The sequence below is a fragment of the Mugil cephalus genome, chromosome 8 (genome assembly GCF_022458985.1).
Source record: "Mugil cephalus isolate CIBA_MC_2020 chromosome 8, CIBA_Mcephalus_1.1, whole genome shotgun sequence".
NCBI classification, from domain to species: domain Eukaryota; kingdom Metazoa; phylum Chordata; class Actinopteri; order Mugiliformes; family Mugilidae; genus Mugil; species Mugil cephalus.
The window spans coordinates 15,046,395-15,070,485 of record NC_061777.1 but is presented as its reverse complement, the minus strand read 5'-3'; the positions used below and the strand labels follow the sequence as shown (position 1 = coordinate 15,070,485).

The 24,091-nt window shown below is 41.7% G+C and overlaps 1 protein-coding gene across 2 annotated transcripts; it reads right to left on the bottom strand.

Annotated features, from left to right (window-relative positions):
- Positions 1-1,498: 1,498 nt before the first annotated feature.
- On the bottom strand, positions 1,499-22,894 carry LOC125011697 (DNA repair protein XRCC4-like). Of its 2 annotated transcripts, none has more exons than XM_047590951.1 (8): positions 22,775-22,894; positions 18,788-18,948; positions 17,777-17,982; positions 8,827-8,993; positions 8,275-8,445; positions 7,396-7,496; positions 4,639-4,771; positions 1,499-2,232 (listed from the first exon to the last, which is right to left on the bottom strand). In XM_047590951.1, the coding sequence occupies exons 2-7, from the start codon at positions 18,924-18,926 to the stop codon at positions 4,647-4,649; spliced, it is 909 nt and encodes a 302-aa protein (XP_047446907.1). In that variant the 5' UTR covers positions 18,927-18,948; positions 22,775-22,894; the 3' UTR covers positions 1,499-2,232; positions 4,639-4,646. The 2 variants fall into 2 exon arrangements, with proteins under 2 accessions (XP_047446907.1, XP_047446908.1); XM_047590952.1 differs by lacking the exon at positions 1,499-2,232 and adding an exon at positions 4,159-4,265.
- Positions 22,895-24,091: the final 1,197 nt, after the last annotated feature.

Here is a 24,091-nt window from a genome sequence, read left to right as displayed (position 1 = left end):
TCGTTTCAGTCATTCATTGCAAGATGGATGGAGCTGACTACTGGCTAGTGTGCAATTTAGGACTTTTGCCAATTTAGAAGAAGTTGGAAATAAAAGGTTTGAGACCACATCATCCGGAGGATTTAATCGTTTCTCAAGAGGGAAAAGACAAAATGGAAGTCATTTAACCAGGAGTGGTTTAAGCAGAAAACTTGGTTAAAAGGGAGCTCATCAAAAAGGCCCTTGGTAAGTAATTTATTTTTAATCTAAATGGAGTTGATAATGTAGTTTACATATTGTTGAATTATAATGGAATTTGATTTGTGTGTAGCTGGCGATACGTGTGTTGGTGTTTGTGAGAGACACAACCTCATGGAGCTGTTTACCTGTCTGTGGAGCTGAAATGGCTGTGGTTCATCATGTGTGGTGCCTTTGTGTATTGGTTGCTGTGTATAGGGTGTGCCCTGTTAATGCTTTGAACGGTGCATTGTGTATTTCATTGTTGTCTCGTTACAGTTTCAATCTTGAGTATTTGATCTAGTGAGATCTTGAACACTTCAGTTTGGTGGTGCTATTGTTTGTGTGATGGCATTATTCAGCCGCAATTTTGTCGTCAGGTACAATTTTGTGGTTGGCTGTTTGTTGTCAGGTGCTGTGGTCCCCTCTCCCACTTACTACTTTGTATTTTTTGTGAGGGTGTTGATTATGATATTTTTGGATTGCATTATAAGATTTTCCTGCATGGCCCCACCAGAATTTCCAAGCCAAAATCACCACTGCTGTCAGCATTACTCATTTCAGAGTATTTGATGATGAACTGTGCAAATAAGATGTCATCTTCACCGCTTATGCAAGGCTGAGTTGTTTCAGACATTACAGCGCATGGCGGTGAGCAGCGAGAGCGCAGCACAGACTGACAGCGGACAAAGACCACTCTGTCTCACTGCAGCACTCCTGGCAGGAAAGCAGGAAGCCTCCTGTCACCTCCCTGGATGGTGGGAATTCTACAGGTGCGCTCAGTAAGTGAATGACGATGATAAGCAAGTTCTTTAATTTAAGGCTGGAGCAGCCCTTGTAGCTCTCACCAAAAAAAAAAAAAGAAAGAAAGAAATGATACATTTCAGGTGCATAAGCACATGTGCAGGATATTGATCCAGGAAGAATTTTCTTTTGAAAATGATGCACAAAAACCTACATGTTGACTTGGACATTACCAGCTCAATAAAAGTTTGTCAGGCCTCAAAAGGAGATAAAGGATTAGAAGTTTATCATCAACGATTTCTCGAAATCTAACTGAATATAGTGAGAAACACAACACGAGCTGACACTGCTCAATTGGCACTTTACCTCTTTAACATACAAATTTGTTGGTTTCACGAAGACATGTTTTGAGGATAAAACTTCACAGGACAAAATTATGTGCCACAGTCCATTTAATTTGCTTAATTAGTCCATATGTAAGACACAGTATGAGACTGACCCCAATGACGACTCAGAAAATGCACAAAAGGCCAAAAAATCTTGCAGCATCAAATGTTTAATCAAGTCATGCCTGCAAGTTTAAGTGTAAGATGTCTTGAGTTGTCACAATAAGATAAAACTTTATCTTCTCCGAAGTGTTACAGCGGCAGGATAAGTGAAAAAAACACAAGTGATAGAAAAATACATATATATAAATAAAGAAATAGCTCCAGTAACTGTATGAAGCTTGGGTGAATAAATAACTAACTACAGTTAATTGAAAACCAACCAAAGTTAAAAAAATTATAGGGAATAATTCACAATGTGAATTTAAATATTTATTTTAAAATGTAAAATCTGATTCACTAATTCAAAAACACAATAAACAAATCAGATATGGCCACAATATTCGAAATTAAATACGAGTTATGAATGAAACAACAGAAATATTCAGTGTACTCATATCCAACCCATTTTACTTAATGTTTCACAGCAGGTTTCACTCTTCTATAATTTACGCTCAGGCACGTCTTTATTTTATTGACGCAATGTATGGAGGAGAGAGTGTGACATTCCTGTGGGGATTACTAAACCAGCGAGAACGTGTTGTGGGATTATCCTGGCGGCCACCCGTGGTCTTCAGCAGACATAAAGATATCATCAAAATGATAAAAGACGGCAAGAAGGTCCAGAAGTCAAAGGTAGAATGGTCAAATAAAGACCCTGGACAGGTCTCCGTAGGTTCATTACTGTCAGTGTGAAGACACACTGCGATGACCTCAGGACCTAAAGCTGGCAGCAGAAGTAAGGGAAGACAGTGAGAGACAACATAACCTTATTAACCCTCTGGAAAACACCCCTCAGGTATTCTGGACCACAGAACATCTACAGAATCAGGAGGACAGATGAAAATAAGAAAAAAATGAGAAGAAAAAAAAACGGCAGGGCAAATTAGCTTTTGTAAAATGCTAGTTTAGAACTTGGAAATGAAAGAGAGCGTGCACGGTTTATTTTCATAAAGAAAAGAGGGAGGATAACATCAGCAAGGCATGATGAAAAAGCTGCACCAAAGCAGCTTCGGTTCCTTGTTGGTGACACCCTGTTTTCTGGGTGTAGCACGTTGTCCCTCAGTAGTTGTTACTCTTTCTTCAGTCTCGCACAGAACCCAGGCTGAGACGCTTGGCAACCAATTTCAAGCTCAGGGCAAAGCCAAACTCTTGAGAAATTGCTTCCATACTCGTGACTCTCTACCATGTTCTCCGAGTCATTAGCAGCAACGCCATCAGTTCCTGAGGAAGCACTGTAGGGCGTATGTCCCCGCTATCACATGACCACTCGTGCAAAGTCTTTACGGCAGACCAGGATGGAGAACACAGTCAGGCGAGTTTGGGAAAAAGTGTCGTCAATTGCTTGTGTGTTGATTTATGACTTATAAGACAAGAGGCTGCAAGTCTCTTGAGAGCTGTGGCAGGTAATTGTTACAGTTAAAGTGAACCAGATGGCAGTAACATGCTCCAGCTTTCTGAAATTTCGCTTTCACAATCGGGGACAAAGTCTGGCATCAGATCTGGGGACACTGTTGCCAGGTTGTCACTGTTTTTCTTATGAGTATCGCTGTTAGGCTAAACCGGCCAAAAGTCAGATTGCCACATAGCAAGATAGAGATCAATAAGACCTGTTCATCAACAAGGGCTTTAATCATGTTCAGTCCTGGTTTATTGAACACAAGGGTGGAGAGGAGACAGGGACAAAGGAAGGCAAAGGCAGAAAGCAATAGGAATTAGAGAGAAAGGGGAAAAAATTACAAGTTTCCAGAAAACATTTAAATAAACATTTAAATATACAAAACAAGAGTGATTGACATGAAGCGCTTGATATTAGCTTAGAGCAAAAGAATAAAAGCAAAGCAAGGGAATCAGAGGGAATTGAGGGTTGAGGATGAAAATGAGAGAAAAGAAGAGTATGAGTATGAGTATCAAAAGTTATTGCTTTCATATTGCTTACAGCTGAACCAAGTCACAGAGAAGAGACTGCAGTCATTTTCAGTGTAATTTATCTGCCAGCCAACACCCAAATGTAAGCTGCGGGAGGATGTTATGAGGTTGTTAAATTAGCTTTAACAAAATGATAAATGAAGCATAAGGTTTGAATGAAACTCACATCAGCACTAATCCTGAAACGCTAAACTTGCTTTTGTTTTAAAAATATTTATTTTTGCTCTTTTGACAAGGGATGAAATTAAATGTGATAAAAGTTGCTTTTTTTCCCTTTTTTTTGCACCAACGGTTTGAGCACGTTTGTAGCCCTAAAAGGCAGCAGTCTGAGAACATCTGCTCATTCTGTTTCAGAAGGAGAAAAAAACACAGCTGTTGAATATTTAAAGAGGCCGCATCATTGTGTATGTGCGCCGGATGTTCAAGACACGTGTCTGAAAATCACACAAGTTGTATTTGAACATTTTCTACAAGTTTTGTCTGTGTTTGTTAAGCCTGAGATATGTATAATTTGTATTCAATCCATCCTGTTCATCTCTTTCATCTGTGGGGCAGTGCTGGTCGGGATGAGGAGGGCTATCCAAACAGCTAAAAAAGCTAAATATTATTTATAATTAACAGTTGACAATTATCCAGAAATATGCAGGGCTCAGCGGACCCTGTTGGATGCTGAGAAAGTGCACACACTGTGGCTTTTTCATAAACACCAGTGATGACGACAAAATGATGATTCAGTCCTCTTTTAATGGGGGACTCGGTTAGGGCGGGAGGAGGTGAGCGTTCAGTGGAGCGCCCCACATCTGTTACTGCAGTGGTTTCTCAGAACTCAGTCTGATTGCAGAAAAGGGATAGAGCCGTGAATGAAATTTGAAGGAAAAGAGAAAAAAAAAATGTTTCAAAGGGTCAAAAAGCTTTGTATGATTTTCTTGCATCGCTAAACTCCAGGGTTGCATGGAATAGTTTATTTGTTTAACTGGAAGAAAAATGGGATGCTTGAAAATCTGCAATCTATATCTTGATTTCTCTAACATTTACCCGTCGAAAATCCTGCAATGATACGTTTTGTCTTTGTACTCGTACTGTGTTTGAAGACAGGCTCCACAAAATGGCTTCATGGACTAAATAAATGAGTAATGTCAGGTCAAGCGACCGCTAGAACACATATAACTATGCATACATTATTTGCATTCGTTATCTGACCAACCTGCATTTTTATTGATCTTCAGAAGACTCTGGAGTTGGGGCGTGAAGTAACGCACGCTTCGGCCTCGGTTGTTCGTCTTCATCATCGGAAAATGTTCGGTCCATTGGAATGCCCTGCCACACCAGGTTACGACCTGCATACGAAAACAATTCACACAGACACGAAGAGTCATTAATATAACCCGCATTATCAATTCATTAAACTGTAACTGCCTGGGTATCAGTGTCTTGTCTTGTCGCAAATTGTTTACATTTCTCAGGTGGTTTCATTGCAGAAGTTCTTCACCTTCATCGCTTACGCCGATTTTCCATCAGTGTCATTTGTGGCACATTTGTGGCAGTTTCAGGACACATTATCTCAGATAACCTCAGTTGACCCCAAACAACTCCATTCCTCGAGTCCTGTGACCATTATCGGCATGAGAGATCTGGCATTCCACGCAAGCCCGGGCACTCTCGGGTACAATCGTTTATATGCGGAAAGGCAAACACACCTGTTTGCCCTTTAACACTGCTGCTAGCCTATTTGAATTCAAAGATCGACAGATTGAGTGTTTGAGTTAGAACAAAGAAATGCTTCAGATAAACTGATTACGACACAAGGCGTATGAAGTTAATGCTGCTGTAGATACTGTATTCACTGTGAAATGAACAAGGCATGTCTAGAGTCAGTGTCAGAGATCATCTTTGGCTCCCTTCCCTCTCAGTGACACTCTCTCTTCCCTTAAGTGACACTGCCTTTCCCCTCTCTTTTCATTCCCCTTCTATCTCTATCTCTTTTATCTTTTAGTGACCCCATTGTGAGTGATGCTTCCTATGTTGTCGCTATCAGAAGCCAAACCTGAGGGAACAGGTCAAAGAGCCTCCAGCTCTACTCAACATGAAAACACAGCCTGAGGCACAAAGGTCAACAGGGGCCAAGCATGTCAGAGGGGAACTGTGTAATCCACTATGTTAGTTAGATTTCTAAAATAAAGAAGTAAGTCTGCTATTGTGCGGCACCGTATGTCTGATCTGGGTCCAGCACGGCCATAGCCAAATGGGTGGGGACACACATTTAGCACAGCGATGTGAGTGTGCTGTTTAATTACATGTATGTTTACTGAATCTGTAAACTCAATGGACTGTGGTGAACGCTGTTTGTTTCATGCCCTCAGATCATTACAAAGACGGCTATGAATGAAACGGTTGCTGGGGTTACAAAACTTGAGTTTCGCAATATAAACAAGAGCGAGCAACAATGCATTTGGCCTCCATTAGCATGTTAGCAGCCCGTGACTGGACTATATGGCTTGTTTCCACCAACAGAGAAACGCCCAGAGACTGATTTGTTGGACAGCTGAATTAGTGTAAATACTGCAGCAGTTTTGGAAGCACGCCCATGATGTTTAAAAAGCTCTGAATATCTACAGATTACAGGGACAAATTCATTGAGGCGTGAAGACAAATATAAGTGACAAGCTTAAAATTCTGGAAGGAATTGGCTGCAGACGACTAAATGTGTGAGCCAAAGCCGATACAGGGTAACCTAGAGGCTCTATCCATCTTTACTGAAGATAGAGGGTGTGTGTGTGTGTGAGTGTGTGTTTGAGTGTGTGAAAAGTCAGAAAACCAACGCCAAAATCTGCTGAACTCACTACAACATCAATGTGTTTTGCAACTGTATTATTCTCTTGAGGCGCCTTGAGTTTGGCCCTGAACACAAGCGTGGCCATTGACAGAGACAGCGATTAGCGGGTTATCCCAGCAGATCGCAGAGCTGTAGTACAGGGGGTATGACTCAGCAGATGTGACTTCACGCCAGCTCTGCATGACGCAGGAAGGAGAGGACCACCTCACAGCCGGCCGTGTTGAAGCAATCACAGCAGACCTCGCTGGCTGGTTTAGTGTTTCCCAGAAGCCAGCGTCCTGAGGGTATACTCTCTGCTTGTATGTGGTGCTTTTAAGTCTATGTTCGAGCCCCCCTGTTTACATATTCAATTACATTCAACTGTCAAGTTTATTGGACAGTAAAACCGGTCAGAGGAAAGCTACAACTTAAGAGTTTCACTTAAGAGTCTGCGTCATTTCTGAATCACGTTGTGACCTATGACTTCACAAAGACTACAGGGAATGGAAGAAAATCTGCCATGTTCAAGGCTTGTACCCTGCTCCACCAAGGCACGCTCCATGTCCTGATGCATCATATATAAGTATTTGTTTGCAATGCCTGGTTATAGCCTCATTGGAGTACACACTAACACAAACATACACCGATCAACCACAACATTATGACCACTGGCAGGAGAAGTCAATGGCATTGTGACAATTCAATGTTCTGCTGGGAAACTTTTGGACCTGGCATTCATGTGGATGTTACTTAGACATGTACCACTCACCCAGACCAGACCAGACCAGACCAGACCAGACCAGACCAAGCACCCCCACCCCATAGCAGTGACACTCCTTGATGGTAGCACACACTCCCAGCAGGATGCAGCTAGACAAAACAGCACAAGATGTTGACCTGACCTCCAAATTCACTAGATCCTAAACGGATTAAGTATCTGTGGGATGCAATGGAAGTGCCTGATCAGAGGCCCTTCCCCTGAACCAATATGACCCAAAGGCCCCCACTAACAAGACACCATCAGAAGGCCCATGTCCATTCTCTGATGGGCCACTACTGTTTTGGAGGCACAAGGGAGACCTACACAACATTCGGAAGGTGGTCATAATGTTATGCCTTATTGGTGTACACACACACGCACACAGTCACCTGTGATGAGGATTGTTGACTCCTGAGATGGACGGATACTCTCATCTGTCTCCTCCCTTCTGTCGAGACTGCCATCGTCTCTCTCAGTTGCATCATTGTCACTGAAACAAATATCAAATATCAGTGTGTGATGGAAAGAAAAAAAAAGAAAAACTTCACGAGAGAAAATCCTTCAGAAAATTCAGCATCTCATTTTACTGTGCTGGCAAAACTATCGTCCTCCAGTGTTTAATATTGACCACAGGGGACAGTAGCACAGCCAGACAAATGAGTAAAATCTTCCATCTGTAGTCTGTAATGGTGTAAGACACCACATAACCCAGGCTCGAATAGACTTAAGTTAACCTCCCTCTGTGTTCTGCACAGCCCAGAGGTGTAGCAAACTCACACACAGCTAAAGCAAGAACCAGAATATGTTGATTTATTCGACATTTGATAAAAATCTAAATGACGTGTCACCCCATTGCTGCAAGTGCTTCTCATAAAATATTAATGGCTCAGTTACACCCAATGCTGCTGTGATGGATGAAGCCTAATGTATGTAATTTCAAATGATCAAAATGTCACCACTCAACTACTTTTAACTAGTCCTAGCTACTCATCAGCTACCAATTAGATGGTTATAGCCTCAGAAAAGTGAGAACTTGATGTTTGACCTGCTACTTGAGCTGCTTCGTAATCACTCCAGCATCTTAGGTTTAAAACAAACTGATGGCAGGATGAAGAATCTTTCTGGATTCTGTTTGCTCTGGCAAATAATGTTCAACTATTTGACACAGTGTTACACCTTGTAGCTAGCATTTTTTTTTGTGTATATAAAGCATGCAGATTAACGCATTTAAATAATGGTGGCCAGACAATCACAGAAATCAGCAGAACCTTTGAGCCCCGTCCTCATCTGTCTGCTGGTCATCAGTCTGGGTCTGTTGGAGCTGGCGGACAGTGTCCTGCAGGCCTCTGATCTTGGCTTTCTTCTCATTAAGCACCATGACAAATCGTGAGTACAGTTCCTTCTCAAACGTTTCCTTATCCCGAACCTGCTGCTGCAGCCTGGAAAGAAAAGGCGTGTGCACATGCGTACACGTTCACAGACGGATAAATGGTTTTAAAGGACTCTTGTTTGTCTGCCTATTCTTCCACCCAACAAACAGATAAACAATAACACACACAATAAAGAAATGAAGTGCCAGGAATCCGCGAAAACAAACAGAAAACAAAACACATCATGCAACTAAATCATTTGAAGTTGGTTCCTGAGAACCATGCACACAGTTTACCGCACTACATGGAACCAACCAAACTCTCAAATGGGAGACCACAGATGATGTCACACTGGCTGATTGTTGTGGACAGACAAAGGGAGCTTGCATGCCATCGAGACAATCAACAAATATAAACCACGGCTGAGCATTATTATCAAATCATCCTTACTCTTTGAGTATTCGCTGGTGATCCTGTTTCAGTCTACGGTTCACCTCCAACAACTGGGAGTTTTCCACCTCCCGGTCCGTGCTGCACTTTAGGGACTGGCCTATCATCTCCCGGATCAGCTCTAGAGGGTATGGAGATGGCTGGAGCTCCACCGAGCCCAAGTGCAACTGAAGCAGAAAGGATAAGAGGAGTAGTATTAAGACAAGTCAAATGAGAACGCAAGATCAAATTAGTATAAACCTCTAAGTTTTGAAATGGGCAGGAAATAAAGTTTTCCTTGCATGTTGGATGACTTGGCGTTGATATTTCATTGCTTACGGTAAGCATAAACTCTTCATGCCTCCATCTGAGAAGGCCCAACTGCAACCGGACAGATATAAGACCCAGAACTTTCAGTCAGAGGAACTTACCTGTCTTTTATCTGCCATCATATAACTGAATACAGAAGGGATTCATACATTATTAGATTTAATCCAGTAGTCTAATCTGATTCAAAATCAGTTTACTATGAAAAGTGACTCAGCATTCACACCTTACTATCATCCAAGCAGGTTTTGCAATACAGAGGTGCAACATATATTGCTTCAAAGTTGCTTTGAAGTGTGAGACTTTTTAAAGATGATGATGTGTCTTCTTCTGTCTGGGAGAAATCGGCAGTCAGCAGTAAAGTATGCAAGTGAGAACAAAGTTTCCTCTCTGTTGATTCTTGTCGGTGGCTCTTTGGAATCACAGACAGGCTTCAGATGCAATAAAACATTCCTCATTTGGTTTGCATCTTGGCACCAAGTCGCAGAGCAGGGCTGAGGCACTGCAGCTGTCTACAGGAAAAATGCAGAATTTCCTAACTTTTAACTAATGTGCAACATTTTCTGAATTCCGCTGTAGACCTCTAATTGCAAATGGGAGAAACTGTACTTAATTTACAGCATTCGGCTATAATTAAATACAGATTATAGATACAAAAGGCAGGGGAACGTTGTTCAACCTGGTGTGTGTCTGATAGCTGCCCTATCTTTGCTTGTTGCCTTGGAAACTCCTCCATTCCCACACGCACACACACACACAGCCCATGATGCAGTGAAAAACCAGAAGGTGATGCGGTGCTAAATCTTCACTGGGCTGCGTCGAGGTCGCAGACCCACCGCCATAAAGTCACCACCTTCAAAAGCTCTCATGAAATACTTGTCATTTTTGTCCTGGGCTGATGCTGTCCTGGCAGGTCACACAGCTGTTTTCCCCTCTGCTGGTGAAGCTGAACATGCTTTACTGAGCAGACGGTGGCATTGCTCCCACAGGTCGGCATCCTCTGCACCTTCGTTGCTCGGTACCTTTCATTTCAATTTCAAATTTAGTCTTTGCTCTGCTTCAACTCCCCCCCCTCCTTTCTCACTTTTCATCTCAAAAAACTAATTTAGCTATCTATAAAACTAACAGTAATACTAAGCCCATTAAGCCAAATGCCTTTGCTTTAATTGAGCTAGCCGCTAACATCCTACGTCATTTGGCTTTTTATTTGGCACAACCATCAGCATTGACGGCAAGGTATCTGCAAAAGTTGATGGAAATGTCCCATCAACCTCAGCTGGACTTAGGACTTTAATGTTCATGTGCTAAGAACATAGTAAACATAACTAACGCATTCATGTGTTTTTGCTGCAAAAAGACTATCGATTTAGCATTTCTCAATGGGCGGTATGCGTTACTGTAAGCATATCTTTATATGTAGAAAATCTTTTTTGAATGAAGAGATAATTCTGTAAAACTCAATTTGCATGTTTTGTAGAACATCTAATCTCTTTCACTATTGCTCAGCTGTGCTACCAGCACCCAGGCGGATCAGAACAAGGAAATCATCAGTGATTTAACAAAAGCCAGCTTAATGGGATCAGGACAGCAGCTGAGACCACCCGGGATCTTAGAAGGACAAGGTTCCCAAAAAGTCATAAAAATCTGGTGCTACATCGGGTCGATGTAACGCAGGCTGCTCTCGTAGAGGGGATTTCGGCGACATTGAGGTTTTTTTGTAATCAACAAGGTGACATAGCTCAGTGATTGTGCAAGCTGGTTCACCACTATAACACGAAACCACAAGAACAATGCAAGTAAAGGCCTGGTAAGAATGGCTTTTCTTTGTCTTCATCAATATTTGTTGAATTTAACAGTGTGTCTACTTCCAAGATATATCAACTTACAACGTAGGGTTAAGCGCACACATGCAGATCTGCACAATTTGAGAGGAGTGATTCATGTGAAAGCTTTGATCTTTGTGTAAACTTCGCCTCGAACCCATCCTTCACTTCTTACCATCTGCACCTGAATCTCCGCTCTTCTCTGTCCACAGAAAAGTCCTTTTGCAATAAATCAGCCGGTGAAGGACGGATAATATGAAGGCTTTAAACTCTGACATGCTGAGTAACCAATATGTGCACACTTTCAAGAATGTTGTAAAGTCTGACACCCAACGTACAAATGTCTATGTCAAACATCACTTTTTTTACTCACTGGCACTATTTAAGGCCGTAAATCTTGCTGGAGAACATTTTAACATGGCGTTACCACTTTAAGACACCAGATACAGACGTGTAAGCACAACCTTTATTTACTGGATTAACTCTGCTGCTGTTTATTTATTCTGTTCCTTTTTTAAATATCTGAGGTTTCGCTGTCTTTACTTTGAGGTTTTCTGAGACGACCTATTGCATTAAACACGTGACTTTCACCCCATCAAAAGTTTATCTTTACTACCCGGATGAAGGATAGATGAATAAATGTTTTTTTAATTTATTTTGTTTTTGAAGCATTCTTTATTTTCTCTGGTTTCGGATTCTCCCCTGGGACACAAAGATAAAGTTAAAGGTCAGCTTGGACACAGTTGCCAAACTCTGCCAAGGTGTGGGAGGTCAGACTGTTTATCGGCGATGCACAACCCACTGCCACATTTTTTTTGCTGCGATACTCGAATCAAACTATAAAAGAACTGCATCTGTTTCAGCCCCTCACAGCACGAGCTACGTGGCTTTGAACACATTTGTCAATGTCAAAAAACCCAATGCTAGCGTTAAGTTCACATTAACAATGACAAGAAAACTAAAATCCTTTTGTGGTTGAGTCCATGTCCTTGCAGTCCCTGAAAATTCAACTGCATCTCTGCACACGTGTAGCAAAACATGTAAATACATTTGTGGAACAATACAGCGAGGTCTAGTGTGTGTGGTCTCACTGTTTGTTTGTGTGTCTCCAGACAGCTAGCCAGACCATAAGGTCAAAACGTTGACGTAGGTGTGAAGGACAAAGCCAGAGGAACACAGTCTCAGTGAAAGTGATACCATAACACATCGTGGGCACGGAGGACACAAAGCCTCCCCTATCACACCACCCAACACACAGCCGGAGACCTAAACCACCATGTAGTCCTGGAGAACAAAGGATAATAAGCCATTTAAACCGAGAACCAGTCATCAATAATGTGAAACTGACAAAACAAAGCAATAATTTATTTAGGAAATCTACTGACTAAACGAAAATTCTTGCGCTGAAATAAAAGGCCATGGCAATGCTCTCATGTCCTTATATTTAAAACATAATGAAAATAGAGACAGTGACTAAACTTTTTTTTATTTTTAGTCTCAAACTAACCATGGGAAATGAGTGGATGAATGCTGTGTGCATGATGACAAAGATGACTGTGTTCAAGGGTGAGCACGGGCGCTCGGCATGGGAAGTGTGGGCATCGACGCAGACCAGCCATCAGTTCCTTTATCCTCTTGCAGAGGCGTGAGGCCCGATATAGAGCCGGAAGTGAGGAGCAACTTCCCCGATAAGATAAACTTTCACACAGCCAGCGAGCAGGCTACAGCATACAACTACCTCAAGGGGCAGAATTAGGAGGGAGACGCTCAGCTTTATTCTATGGATCTGTTCAGAAGCCCGGCAGAAATACATCAGCCATAACATTATGACCATGTTATGTCCTAATGCTGTGTAGGTCTCCCTTGTGCCTCCAAGACAGTTGTGACTCATCAGAGAATGGAAGTGGACCCCCTGAAGGTGTCCTGTGGTGTCTGGTAACAGGATGTTGTTAGTGGGGGGGCCTTTGGGTTGGCGGGCGGGGGGGCATGCCTGTGGATCAGGCATGTCCCACAGACACTTGAGCAGTTTGGGATCTGGGGAATTCGGAGCCCAGGTCAACACCTCTTGCTGTTTTTCATGTGGTTATTTATTTTATTTTTTGAGTCTGTGTCAGGCTGCATCCTGCTGGGGACGGTGGCTGCCATCAAGGAGTGTCACTGCTACGGAGTGGGGGTGCCTGGTCTGATCTAGGCGGGTGGTACATGTCTAAGTCACATCCGCTCGAATGCCAGGCCCAAAAGTCTCCCAGCGTTACTCTGAATTGTCACAAGATGGTCAATGGTTATTTACTTCTTCCTGTCATAATGTTGGCGCAGATGCGTGTCTAGATATATTGACGTTCACTCATGTTAATAATGAAAACAAAAGCAAAAATTCACACAGGAATAGAATCACCTGTGGACCTCAAGCAATCTGGAATCAGTGCAGAAGCTGTTCGTGATACAGAAGCGAATATCTGAATCTGATTTACCGTGTTTGTTTTTTTTACCCTCTCAAGAATTACAGAGACTGCACTGCAAATTCTAAATTAAAAAAAAAAGCTTGGACTGCACTTCAGACAGCTTATGTTGCTACACATACATACACAAGAGGAAACATCCACTGAAAGAGTGAAGGAGCGAATGCTTTGATGGATGATGAGATGGATGACACACAAGGTTGGAAGCATCAAGGAACACTTGGCCGTATTCCAACGGGCTCAGCTGTTAAAAGTTTATTAATTTATAACATGTTCATAAATCTGACAGACTGTGCTTATCCCATGTAAATACACCACTCAAGACCCAAGACACGGGCGAGCGGGTGTGGGGGCTAATGTCTAAATCGCGGTAGTCTGGTAATACTAATCCCATGCAAAAGGGCTCTAGACAAACTACAACACTGTTACTTTGAGGTGGAGATGCGTCGGAGGATCAGATCCTTAAATGTGGTTAGTAGACAAATCTGGCTTCCAGACTTCTGCTCAAATTTCCCAGACACAGAGCAACAACAAAAAAACTTCAAAACAGCTGCAAAAGCTAAACAAGGAGACAATTTCTCCTCCTTTTTGCTTTTGGTGTTGGGATGATTACTTATTTCAATTTAATTTAACCTTTCTATTCTCAAACCACAATAAAAGCATTCGGGCCACTTCAAAGAATCAAAACATTAAATTACCAACAATGACTTAAGTGAATATGTCTCTTCTGGTGCATCCAAACACGGCCGCTGTTAAATGCAACAGTGTAGCAACGTGAAACGCATAATGTTCACGTTAAATGACTGATCGGTTATCCAGAGGCTTCCTGTCATTTTCAAAAAACTGTCAATTTTGGTTTAGTCCTTTTTTCCCCCTCGGACCAGCTGCAATGCAAGGGACCGAATGAATTATGAGCCTTGACAGTGGTGATGATTGAAGCCGCAGGGTTTGAGTCGGTTGAATGTGACACTGATTGTTTCCGTGTTTTACGTTTTGTCACATAGAGCTTGTGTTATAGTGCACTCGGGGATTCCAGCTGCGCAGCTTGACGCCAGCCACAAATTTCACTGCGGTAGTCTGCTCTCTCTTATTCTAGTTAAATCATCCCAAATTCTGAAGTGTGACATTACACAATAAGTGCTTGTGAGCGTGTTTGTACATTCGCAGCCTGAGTTTGTCAACATTATTTAGAAACTGCAGTGTCTGTAAATCATGTGATTAGCGCTGGGTGTTTGGAGCTGAAGGGAATTAATGACAATAAGGTGTCCTACTTACTCTCCATAGCCACATTGCCTAGCCGCTTCCCAGCTGCTTTTACACCCATCAGCCACAACATTAAAACCACTGATGGGTGACGCAAATAACACTGACCATCTTGTGACGACACAATGTTCTGCTGTGAAACTTTTGGAGCTGGCATTCGTATGGATGTTACTTAAGACACGTACACACCCACCTACAGTAGATCAGGCCAGGCCCCCCCTCCAGACCCACACCATATTAGGAAGGTGGTCATAATGTTAAGCCTGATCTGTCTAGGTTTTATCATTATCTACACAAATACCAGGTCCAAATATTTCCAAACAGAACATTCAGTCAGCTACTTCATGAATTGAATAATCATTTCAATGATACTGAATACATGGATCAACGTCTTTAAGGAAACTAGGTAACACTTATTAAAGAAAAGGAGAAGCAATGAGGAAAGCAATACAACTTGGTGAGCCACCCTATCAACGGGAGAACAACTATTCAATCAACTCACGATATATGGTTGAGGTTTGTGTCTCTTCTGGTAAATGAGGCTACTTTTCTTTCTACCACTGACAGAAAAGGTCTTTAAAAGCACATTAAGGAGGAGATAATATGTGACTAACCCATGCAAAACACCTGCTTAGTTGTAGTTTAGCAACAAACACCCAAATTACATTCATCATTACAACTTCTGGAGTCATATTCATAAAATATAAATGTCAGGTTAAGTTCACCACCTGTTTTGTCTCTTTTCCTCGATTCCCAAAGGAAGCCTCACCTAATTTTTGGTCATTTCTGCACCCTCAAATTATGTGGCTAGGAAAATATGCTCCACACTGACATGCCGCCCCTCCCCATCAACCCCCCGCCCCCGAAAAAAAAAAACCTAACGAAGGACCGCAAGGAAAAAAGAAACGAGAAAAGAAAAAGAAACAGGTGTTAGGCAAAAGTGGTGGTTTGCACTTAACTCAAATAGTCCCCGTGCATTTTGAGATTTTTTTGTCTACCACACACATCCTGTGCACTGAGATGATTAGTTTCTCCAACAATGAAGCATGGATTACATTTTGTGAAAGCAAACACAGGGCCACTGTCAATCACTTTGTGTGGTCCAGATATTCCTTCTGGCAAGTTTTGCTCATGGGGGAAAAAAAAAAAAAAAAAACCTTCCCACCTACACAAATCTGATATTTTTACTTATATCATGTCAAGACCGGTGAATTGTGTCTTATTTGCTGACATGCATTTGGAGAAAAAAAATTGCATGTGATAATGATCGACATGGCTTGAGTAGTAGTCGGCTTTTTCTATAACCTTCTGCGCGCGTCTGGACATGGACGTAGGCACACTTGACGAAGGAAAGCCAGGGGGAACTGGCGAAAAAAAAAAGAAAGGAGGTCCAATCAACTGTCGTTTAACATTGTTGGATGAGGATGGCCCCCGTCCGTAAATCAGGATTTTACGGTGTCTACAGTGTTCCTAACCTCCAGGCCTCCTTCCTATGGTCTCCTCTCCAAATGCAGCATCCCAGGACCCCAAGTGACCCCTTCCCTGGAGGCAACAGCACCCTTTCACGGTTTAAAAAGAATTACACCAAAATCTACTGAAAGCGCCATGACCTGTCCTTCATCAAACGTGTCACTCACTGTGGGCCCTGGTGCAGTTTACAACGCACGTGTCTTGAACTGTTTCAGCATTTGCTGAAGCAATTCAACAAACCTTTTCCTCGTTTACGAGCGGCGGCCATTAGACCACTACCTCATACAGTTGTTACTGGAACCTGATAACGGACTGAATGATTCCTATCTCCTGCTTTTTCCTTAGTAGCCTGAGGGCAGGCAGCCCTTTCTAATTCTGCTATAAACCTTATCTTTTAAACAGCCCCCTCTAAAAATAATCAGACTTCCTTTCCATTTTGTTGTATGTCCTAAGATGCATTTATCCCCAGGGAGAATTCAAAGATGAAGCACTGATAACCTTACATGCATCACTAATGGAAACTTTCTAAAAACTCATCGTTTCAACATTTGGAAAAGCACTGACATTATGTACTGTACGTACTATATGACGTTTCCCTGAACATATAAAGACTGTGCCACCGATCCTAGTCATTCCAAAGTGGTTCATGCAAATATTACTCATCAGCAGCCAGCAGCTTCAGAGCTATAGCTCCAGACCAGCCTGGTGCTATATACCTTTAATACTGCAAAATGTCAATTACCCACTTTGCTACAGTATTTCTGAGCTTCTGGGAACAAGGGCCAGTTCAGTGCTTTCAAATATCTTTTAAGGTCCCTCATTTGGAACATTTCCTCCAGGACGACTTTATTTTTCACACCCATACAGACATTGTGGTTTCTCTTTTTCTTGTATAGATTTGGAAACACAAGCTTTGTTTTTCTGTAAAAATGGTAGTCACAAGTTTTAGTCAGCCTTGATGGTCACAATGGTCCATCCCCAAGGACCCGATGGAAGAAGTCTGTGATTCTAGACCAGATTCAAAATGTTGAGGCTGATTGTTTCTGTCAAACAATTGGTGCTTGTGAACAGTTTTCCTACCTGAGATTATGCAACTGGCTCCATGCCCTCTGCTCAAATACATTTGTGAAAAAAGGGATGACTGTGCTACATCTAGAGGCAAGGTGAGTTAGAACTGCTTCCATTTTGAGCTTTGTGCCACCTACAAGGAAACACAGCACAGCAGCTGCTGTTTTTCCTCTTTATGGACAATCGGACTAAAAACACCCCACATTTAAACTTGCAGAGAAATGCAAAGGGGGCATAAGTTTAAGAAGGTTTGAGAAACAGCTCGAGTGGAATGAACACTTTTTAGATAACACTGTTCTGCACATATCTTGACACCGAACTTCAAAAACCGTGTTCACGGTTGTTACGTGGGGAAAACACTTATGGCGCTGACATTCATTTTATGACGATTCCCTAACCCTAACCCCGAACAGTGGAAGATGTTTCGTTTTTTAATTTCTTATTATGAAATCATTTATGAGGCAACCCAGCATTATGAAGGGGAGGTCACTTCTCTGTTTGAACCCTGCCATCCAGCTACTGTTTGTTGCTTACTCAAAATCTACTCTAGGTTCTTCTTACCGAAATGCCGCTGCAGCTCCTCTGATACGAGAGGCGACTGTGATCTGGAGTGAGATTGAAGGAATACACCGCCTTATCAGCTCCTCTCACTCCTTTTCCTCCTCTTCCTTCTTCACCTTTTGTTAGAACTTGAAGAAGATCCTCGACATGTCTCTCCCTTGGGACTCCCATATCGCTGGCGTCCCTTGTCACCTCATCCTCTGAAACTGACAAAACAAGAAGGCGCTGATCAAACGTCTGATTTTCTTTCTAAAGGCATTTTTCTCGTGTTTGGATGATTTCAAGGCTGTGCAGCTGAGGGAACCTGAACAGGGGGGCAACGAGATGATAGCAGAATGCTGCAGAACAAAACCACAAACATTAATTATGTAGTAACAGATGAATGCATGTGAAAGCAGATCTGAGAGGAAGCATGCGGAGAAACCAAAGGGAATGTCATCAGCTGTTGCACAGCTGCTCAAACGGGCTTGAAGGTCCCAATTAACACATCAAACACAGTAGCACCGACGACCCAGGAGCCTGCACAGAGCTGTCACAAGCCCATCTCTACCTGTCAACTCTGCAGATGGACAGCAATAGAAAACTAGGGAGCAGTTGTGTTCCAGGTGTCCTTCCAGAGAATACATAGTCACGTACATATGTAACCTTGGACACACACACACACACACACACACACACAAACACGCACACACACAGTCAGCACGGACTTGCATGTACAAAGACGAGCCTTGTGGAACTTAATCTACTTTATACACCTGCAAGCTGCAGCACAGGAGTGCAGAGGGACGACGAAACAAGGTCAGTGCTGTCCCGTTGGTTGAAAGACCAAAAGTTATAACATTATGAGATGAGGGTCAGCCAGGTGCTTACACACTTGGGACAACGATGAATGGTACACCTGGTGACAATTCAGTTTAGTCAACGGTCAAACCTCTTAGTAATGTACATAAAAATAAAATTTAGGACAAATCGTGGCCCGTGTGAATAATTGGACATATTTGAAATCTCTACCTTCTCCGATCCACGCTGAGCTGCCGTCAGTGAGAGCTAACGTGAACCCAGCACCGAGGTCTACGGCCCAGTCCACTCGCAGGAAGTAGGGGATTCCTGGATCAGCGTTTATAGTAATCTGGCGAACTGTACCGCTCATGTCTCTCACGTGGCCTTCAGACCTGCAGAAAATCAAAGATAGTAATTCAGAGACTCTTTACAGAATGCCATTAGGAAGTTGCTTTTTGTTTTGTTTTTTCCAGCAGGATGTCTCCACCATTGTGTTGGGGATCATTTGCTGGACCTAAGACCTCCTTCAAAGACGGCCCTCCAATCAATCCATTGTGTTAATCTTCCAAGATGCATCAATGTGCTTCATTGTTTCACTGCTTGGATTTGGTAATAAAAGTTCCCGTGTGTCCTTTCAACGGGGGTCCCTGTGAGTCAGTGGGACCACACGGAGATTAACAGGTTTTGGCAGGTTTTTGTGTGTGAGTGTGGGTTTCCAGCCTCCAGCAAGGTAATTATGTGCTGTTAAAGATAAACAGAGGAATATTACCGAAAAGGCCCAGCTGTTCATAGGAGCGTGTTCATTCATTCAGATATATGCAGTATGTGGATTTCTTTAAGGGGGACCTCACACAGACTTAAGTCCAGAGACAGTTGAGAATGGATTAAACTTTATTGATCTGTTTTAAACTAAACAAAACTCCGTAATAGCTATTAGGATACATTTTACACTGTACAAATACATCCCCCAATTTTGGTGCTGTGCAGGCTCTCCCTCAACTTACATTTTAGATAGTTGTTGGCTTATTCATCCACAGCCATGCCAAACCACAACAGACAGACAAAATATCTGGGACACATTCACTTAGACTTACTTTATGTTGTGATACCAAATCATTATTTGCAAGAGCCTCTGTGTTGGATGAGTGTTCTTAGAAAAATGTCTGGTAAGGCCACCTCACGCTCAGGCTAATAAATTTAATGACTGGCTCACTGCTATGCTTAAAGTTTAATCCAGATTCAGAGACAGCCTACATTCAACAGATTTGTTCTGAATGAAGTTGATTTGAGGATTACAGGATAAGCCGTCGTGAAAAGTCAGTTTGGTTGAGCGGCCGTACGCCGTTCTTCTTCTCAAAATGCTCGAGAAACTTTTACTTGATTACGGATATCCAGGCCAGAACGAGTGATTACTGGTACCACGTGAAGTGAGAGGTAAATCGGACAGCTTCCCCAGCTAAATACAGGGCAAAGTGTAAGGAGATGGAGGGAAAAGGACAGCCAAATTGGCAGTTAGCCAAGCTGGCCATCTTTGAAAGAAAAAAAAAAAAAGGAAAATGAGCGCCTTTGGATACGGTGCTATAAGTTATGCTGTGACAGCACATTTTTGTTTTTTTCTATGTCCCCTGACATATACACTGACAGAGCAGGTGGTCAAGATTGTTCAAAATGAGGCATTAACTAGAGATCTGACAAAGAAATAAAAAATTCACGTGTACCCTCACCACCGCATGCAACAAGGGAACCGTGCAATGAATTAAAGTTGACCCTTTGCGCTTCAAGAGGGGGTGTGCCTGGACGAAGGGGCCAAGCAAGATGAGGGAACTGAAGGCATCAACTTTAACCTCATAAACGAGCCCAGCTACTCATTAGTTACTGTAACATCTGTTGCGCAGGGACGATGACCCAGTGGTAATGACAGAAGGACACTTCAGTTAAATAAACACAACTGTCTGTCAGGAATGGAGAGCAAAACCATCAAAGTCAATCCTGAAGTCTTACTCTTTGCATGTGTTAAGTTACTTGAGCAGAAGACGCAATCACTGGAACGCATAAAACATCAACCAAAGCTCCAATAAAGCTTTGACATGTAGCTTTTATCTAATCTTCTCTTACTCCTGCTGTAATTTTTTTTCCTCAACCTTTTCATTGTCATTCCGTCGGCACAGTCTCACATGCAAACTACAAGATGCAATTCTGTGAAGAGGAAGTTCTAGGCAAATGACTCACAAAGAGTCTCTAATCATACATTTTCAAATGAGGAGTTTATATAGAGTATAAAAATCCAAGGTTGTTCATTTTCTCCTTAATGGGCCCCGACAATTAGGCCTCTCACTGTCCTTTCACTGGACTTTCCCCTTGCGCTTTCTCCAATGCAATTATTCCAAGATGAAAAGGTAAACTCTTTAGCAGGCCCACTGTTATTATGAGCAGTCAGAGATTAAAGCAGTGATGCGCTAAACAACAGCAGGAGGGGCCACAGCCTTTCAGTGGTTATTCTGTCCACCTAGCGGTCACTTTAAACCACTTCGTACATAGAAACGACGTTAGCAAATATGTTGTAAGCTAAGGACAAAAAAGGTAAAGCATGCATCTAAAGTCTGATCTGGTTCGCACCGAGTCAGAGGCAGAATAAATGATGTGTCACCATATCATGACTGATACGTGCCTTAGCAAATAACAAATAAATAACAAAAACAAATCTTTAAAAACTACAATAATTGACCCATTACTACCAATACATATTCTAACTACAAAGGTAGTAGTGGTCAAGTGGGTCAAGACATTCACTTCAGGTAAATCTTTTATTTACTGTATATTTCATGTAAATTGGTCATTGGCATTTTTTGTAAATTTTACTTCTACATCATTCTTATTTTATTTTATTATTATGTCTGTGTCTTGTTCAAATATGTTTGTTTCCTTATCTCGTGACTCTTGGACAAAATAATTTCCCTGCGGGGATCAATAAAGTGATCTTGAATTGAATCTTGAATCAAGCATGACATACTGTACAACAAGATGCGCTTTCCCTTAGGATGAGGAATGGATCTGGATTAAAAATTTGTCGTACAACCATTGCTGCCGTTGTACTTCTAACGATTTATTTCCCAACGATTGAAATTCCCAAGCACATAAAAGTTTGAAAAAAGTTACTCTAGGAATTGAACTATGGGTGTTAAAATCAGAGTTTGGCCTGATTTGTTATCTCCCTTTCAAGTAGGAAGAGACTGCACATACCATAGTCAAACCAAGGCTACATCAAGCCTTGGTTTTACAGCTTCAGGCATGCATGTACTGTACTGCAGTCGGAAAGTGTTGATCTGACCATTAACTAGGTCACTGTGAAGCAAACAAAAAAAAACAAAAAAAAAACAACTCTTATTAGGAGGAATGTTTAAAGGTTTACACTTGTATATCTCTTCCTCTTAGAAACCAGCCTTTGGAGCAGACGTTTACAAAACGTTTTCATTTGCACTCTTGCAGTAAAATCTCCCAAACATAATTTATGTGTGGTTTACAATCTGACAGATTTCTCCTTACAAGAAGAGCTCTCTAGGAGTGCTTGGGAAGGAAGGGTCGAGGGGATTTATGAAACATGGTTTAAATGCAATCAAGATGCTGTCGTGGCTGGTTGGAGGGAGGGGACTTTTGAGAGAGAAGTGCACCACAAAAATTTTAGTATTACGTCACCAAGACACAATAGGATTTGCTAAACTGTCAGTCATTATTTTTTTGGAATTAAACTAAGGATATTGGTTTTAGGATTTTTTTAATTTGCTTTCCTGGGAAATTAGCAAATTATCCAGACAATATTGGTCTGATTAACTATAGTTAAAAGTACTGAGTTTCAGAAGCTGTAACAATCAAATGATCACACAAAGGCATCTATTTTCTGACAAACAACTATTTGTACAAGCAATCTTTCCTCTCTTTTAAGTTCCTTGTGCACAGTTCATTTATTGTTTCAGCGACTTCCGGGTTCTGTCTAGATTAACAAAGTTTGGTCCGTGCACCGTGACAGAACATGGTGCATTGTTATCAGTGCGAATAATTGCACGGTGGGGCGCATGGAGTCTTCAAGGTGCAGCAGCAAATTTCCGCTTCTTCTTCCTTCCTTTGAAAAGTTCCTCAGTCGAATCAAATATATTTTAATCTTCGTGCGAGCGAAGTACTGATTTTATTTTTTTATTTTTATTTTTTTCAAAATAAACTTACGGTATTGTTTGGGTTAGTTAGTTCGATGTCCAGACGAAGAGATTTGTGCATGAAAACAGAAACCATTGCAGCTTCTCCCTGTTCTGTGTTGACAGCTCCGACTGTACACGACGTTTCAACTTTCAACTCCTGTGTTCATTCTTTCAGCCAATCAGGAAACGAGGTTTGTGGCGTCCTACGTCATTACGTTACGTAAAATACGTAAAATACGTAACTGGTTACGTTACGTAAGTCCCAGAGAGCAGGAAGTGTGATGTGGCTTTGATTCCTTGCAAAAATGGTATGTTTGTCTTTATTAGAGGGCTGATTCGGCTCGATTACAACGTATTTTGAGCATTATCTGCGACATACATTCTACATGTAGCACTACGACGACATTTAATGCGAAACAGGGCGTATACGAAACGCTACCTTGGCAAGCTACAATTGTTAGCAGACATAGGCTAAAAGTTTAGCAAATATCGTATCACGTTCCTGTTCTTAAATATCACCATGTATCGCGGGCGTATCATCACCTAGATCTGGGATTTGTGTAAACGCATGCATTTCGACTTTTAAATCATCCGGTTCTCGCAAGTGATAAGTACGAGCATCGTAATGTTTTGAGGCGTGTGCCACGTAGCTGCACTATAGTGCAAGGAGCAAGCATGCATGCATACGTGTATGGGTTGTATTCGAGCTTGCAATATTGGTTATATATTAATTATTCCGTTGAGACATGCATTCAGGAAAAGCTTCTTAAACAAAACATGTAATAATAACGTCAATTAGACCATTTTTATAGTACTTATTCTTCAGTAGCTTGTTTGTTATTGTTGTTAAAGGACATATGATCTTTACTGTCTTTGCTGTAATAATGTTAAATACACAAACATTAAGTTTAGGATTTCAACTTTGTCACTATATTGGTGATTAAATATATGAAAGGTAATTCTTAAGTTTGCTAGATGAAAAGTGTAAGTAAAATGTTACAATATTACATTACATTTAACTATCGCAGTTTTTCAATGTGATTTGACTATCATTGCACCCCTATTGTTTCCTGTTGCTGGTGAAACAGCAGACACACACACATGATTAAAAGCCATTTTATGAGAAACTGAAATTGTCGCTTGCTGTTTGTTGTAGCTTTTAAATAAGCTGCATAGCTGAAAGACGACCAGAGCGGTCTTAACTTGGCACATGGAACTATTTAAATGATCCTAAATGTGAATTTATGGTAAAACATGCTGCCTGTTGATCTGTTGATCTCTGCTCCAGCACCTGAACAAACAGCTGGTAGAAGTACATTCCTCACCGCAAACATCAGTAGATGAT